General features: G+C 61.3%; 1 protein-coding gene across 1 annotated transcript; it reads left to right on the forward strand.

Moving 5' to 3' along the window:
• The first annotated feature begins 294 nt into the window (after nucleotides 1–294).
• Pcdhga12 (protocadherin gamma subfamily A, 12) lies at nucleotides 295–2,649 on the forward strand. The gene is given in 8 exon segments (XM_055622692.1): nucleotides 295–355; nucleotides 358–1,130; nucleotides 1,132–1,365; nucleotides 1,368–1,416; nucleotides 1,419–1,490; nucleotides 1,493–1,588; nucleotides 1,591–1,901; nucleotides 1,903–2,649. Coding segments are annotated over 8 exon segments (2,343 nt in total).
• The last annotated feature ends 548 nt before the right edge of the window (nucleotides 2,650–3,197 follow it).

A 3,197-nucleotide genomic window follows, 5' to 3' on the forward strand; every position in this document is an offset into this window, starting at 1 on the left:
GGCTGTGCAGGAATTGGTTCGGCCCCTGGGCGCCGCTGTTCACCAACCGGGGCGAAGCCCTGCTGGCGCCGCACGCACCTAAAGCACAATGCAGAGAGACTGAGACAAAACACCTCTCTCAGGAAACTGGCCGGGGGGGGGGGGGGGGGGGACGCCCCGCCCACGGCGGGGGGGGGGGGGGGGGGGGGGGGGGGGGGGGCAGCCCAACCTCCTAACTGTCGGGCTCCGAGGATTGAAAAGCGGATTCTGGTTTAAGTGGTCAAAGGCAGAACTGGAAATAATCCTCAAGTGACAATGATCTCCGTGCTCCAGGACTACAAAGGGCTGGTCTTCCTGGGAGTCTTCCTCGGGATGCTGCGGGAGTCCAGATCCGCTATTCAGTTCCCGAGGAGCTGGAGAAAGGCTCCTTCGTGGGCAACATCTCCAAGGACCTGGGCCTGGAGCCCCACGAGCTGGCGGAGCACAGGGTCCGCATCGTCTCCAGAGGTGGGGCTCAACTCTTCACTCTGAACCCTCGAAGCGGCAGCTTGGTCACCGCGGGCAGGATCGACCGGGAGGAGCTGTGCGTGGGGTCCACCGAGTGTCAATTAAACCTAGAGATTCTGGTGGAAGACATGGGGAAAATATACGGAGCAGAAGTCGAGGTGAGAGACTTTAACGACCACGCTCCCTCCTTCCGCGAAAGCGAATTAGAAATCAAAACGAGCGAAAGCGCCGCCGCCGGGATGCGGTTCCCTCTTCCCCACGCTTGGGACCCGGGCGTCGGGAAGAACGCCCTTCAGAGCTACCGGCTGAGCCCGAACGCGCGCTTCTCGCTGGAGGTGCGGAACGGGGCCGACGGCCGCAGGTACCCGGAACCGGTGCTGGAGTGCGCGCTGGACCGCGAGGAGGCGGCGGCCCGCAGCGGCAGGGCGCGCGTGCGCGTGACGGTGGTGGACGCGAACGACAGCGCGCCCGAGTTCGCCCGGTCCGGGTACCGCGCGAGCGCGCCGGAGAACGTGGCGGCGGGCGCTCGGCTGCTGCGCGTCCCCGCCGCCGACCCCGACGAGGGAGCCAACGCCCGCGTGGCGTATTCCTTCCGGTACGTGGACGACAAGGCGGCCGCCGTGTTCAAGCTCGACAGTGATATTCAAGGGGACAATATCAACAGCAGCGGAGCTGGACCACGAGGACTCGGGTTTCTACGCGATGGAGGTGCAGGCAACGGACAACGCGGGCCACTCGGCGCGGGCCAAGGTCCTGGTCACAGTCCTGGACGTGAACGACAACGCCCCCGACGTGGCCATCACGTCCCTCGCCAGCTCCGTTCCGGAAAACGCTCCCCGAGGGACTCTGATCGCCCTTCTAGACGTCAAGGACTGAGACTAGGGGGGGGAAACGGACGGGTCGTCTGCTCCATCCGGGAGGGTCTGCCCTTTGCAGCCTAGTCACGGACGCGGTCCTAGACCGAGAACAGGTGCCGAGCTACAACACAACGGTGACCGCAACCGACGGGGCAGTCCGCCGCGGTCCACCCACACCCACCTGTCGCTGGCCGTAGCCGACGCGAACGACAAACCGCCCGGTTTCCCCCAGGCCTCCTACTGGGCTCCATCCCGGAGAACAACCCCGGAGGGGCCTCCATCGCGTCCGTCGCCGCCCGCGACCCCGACAGCGACGAGAACGCCCAGGTCACTTACTCCCTGGCGGAGGACACCCGCCCGGGCGTCCCCCTGTCCTACGTCTCCATCAACGCGGACACCGGCGTCCTGTTTGCACTGCGCTCCTTTGACTACGAGCAGTTCCGAGACCTTCAGCTGCGAGTGACGGCGCGGGACAGCGGGGACCCGTCGCTCAGCAGCAACGCGTCCCTCAGCCTGTTCGTGCTGGATCGGAACGACAACGCCCCCGAAATCCTGTACCCCCCCCCTCCCTACCGACGGCTCTACCGGGGTGGAGCTGGCGCCCCGCTCAGCGGAGCCTGGCTATCTGGTGACCAAGGTGGTGGCGGTGGACAGGGACTCCGGGCAGAACGCCTGGCTGTCCTACCGCCTGCTCAGGGCCAGCGAGCCGGGGCTCTTCTCGGTGGGGCTGCACACGGGCGAGGTGCGCACGGCTCGGGCCCTGACGGACAGGGATGCGCTCAGGCAGAGCCTCGTCGTGGCCGTGCAGGACCACGGCCAGCCCCACCCCCCCGCCACTGTCACGCTCACTGTGGCCATCGCCGACAGCATCCCCGACGTCCTGGCGGACCTGGACAACCTAGAGTCCCCTTCCGCCTCCGAAACCTCAGGGCTCTCGCTCTATCTGGTGGTGGTCGTAGCTGCGGTCTCCGGCGTCTTCCTGGTCTTTGTTCTGGCGCTGCTGGCGCTCAGGCTGCGGCACTGGCACTCACTGCGCCTGCTCCGGGCTGCGGGCCCGGGATTGGCTGACGCGCCAGCCTCCCACTTTGTGGGCGTGGACGGGGTGCTAGCTTTCTTGCAGAGCTACTCGCTCTAGGTCTAGCTCACCGCGGGCTCCCGAAAGAGTCCCTTGATCTTCCCGCAGCCCAACTATGCAGACCCGCTCATCAGCCGGGAGAGCTCCGAGAAGAGCGAGCCTCTCTTGTTACCCGGCAATTCGATATTTTCTAAAGATAACCGTGCGTTAATTCAGGTGAGTCTGTTCTGAGAGTGGGGCAAACTATCATAGACGATATAGATGATTCATGGGCGTTTGAAATTGATAAAGCAATTGCCAACAAATTTGTATGTACATGACCAACAACAACCTAGTCGCCTTGTTTGGCTTAAAAGATACATTAGCATAATATTGTCACACGATATTTAAACAATTTCTACTTTATATTGCCCTATAATTTGGTAGCTTAGTTCATCAACGACAGTACTCTTTCCACTTTTAATTATTTTTCTTTTCGGTCATGAAGCAGCTTTGTGTTGGATATCTGTTTATCTGTTAAGAATGCAGGAGTGTAACTTAGAACTCAGTGGTAGCGCGCTGGGCTAGCATGTATGGAGAAGAGACCCTGGATGCGATCCCCAGTGAAGGCTGGGGGAACACAAATTCCGCTAGAGTGAAGAAACGGAATTCAATGGAAAGTACAGTTGCTTTAAAAAAAATTTTTTTTAAAGAGAAAAAACCTTGTCTGGGGATTGAACCAGGATATGTGCGCGCTGAGCTAAACACGTCACCCCTAGGCTACATCCTTAGCCCCAATA

The sequence above is a fragment of the Psammomys obesus genome, unplaced genomic scaffold (assembly GCF_907164565.1).
Source record: "Psammomys obesus unplaced genomic scaffold, mPsaObe1.curated_primary_1811, whole genome shotgun sequence".
Lineage (NCBI taxonomy): Eukaryota > Metazoa > Chordata > Mammalia > Rodentia > Muridae > Psammomys > Psammomys obesus.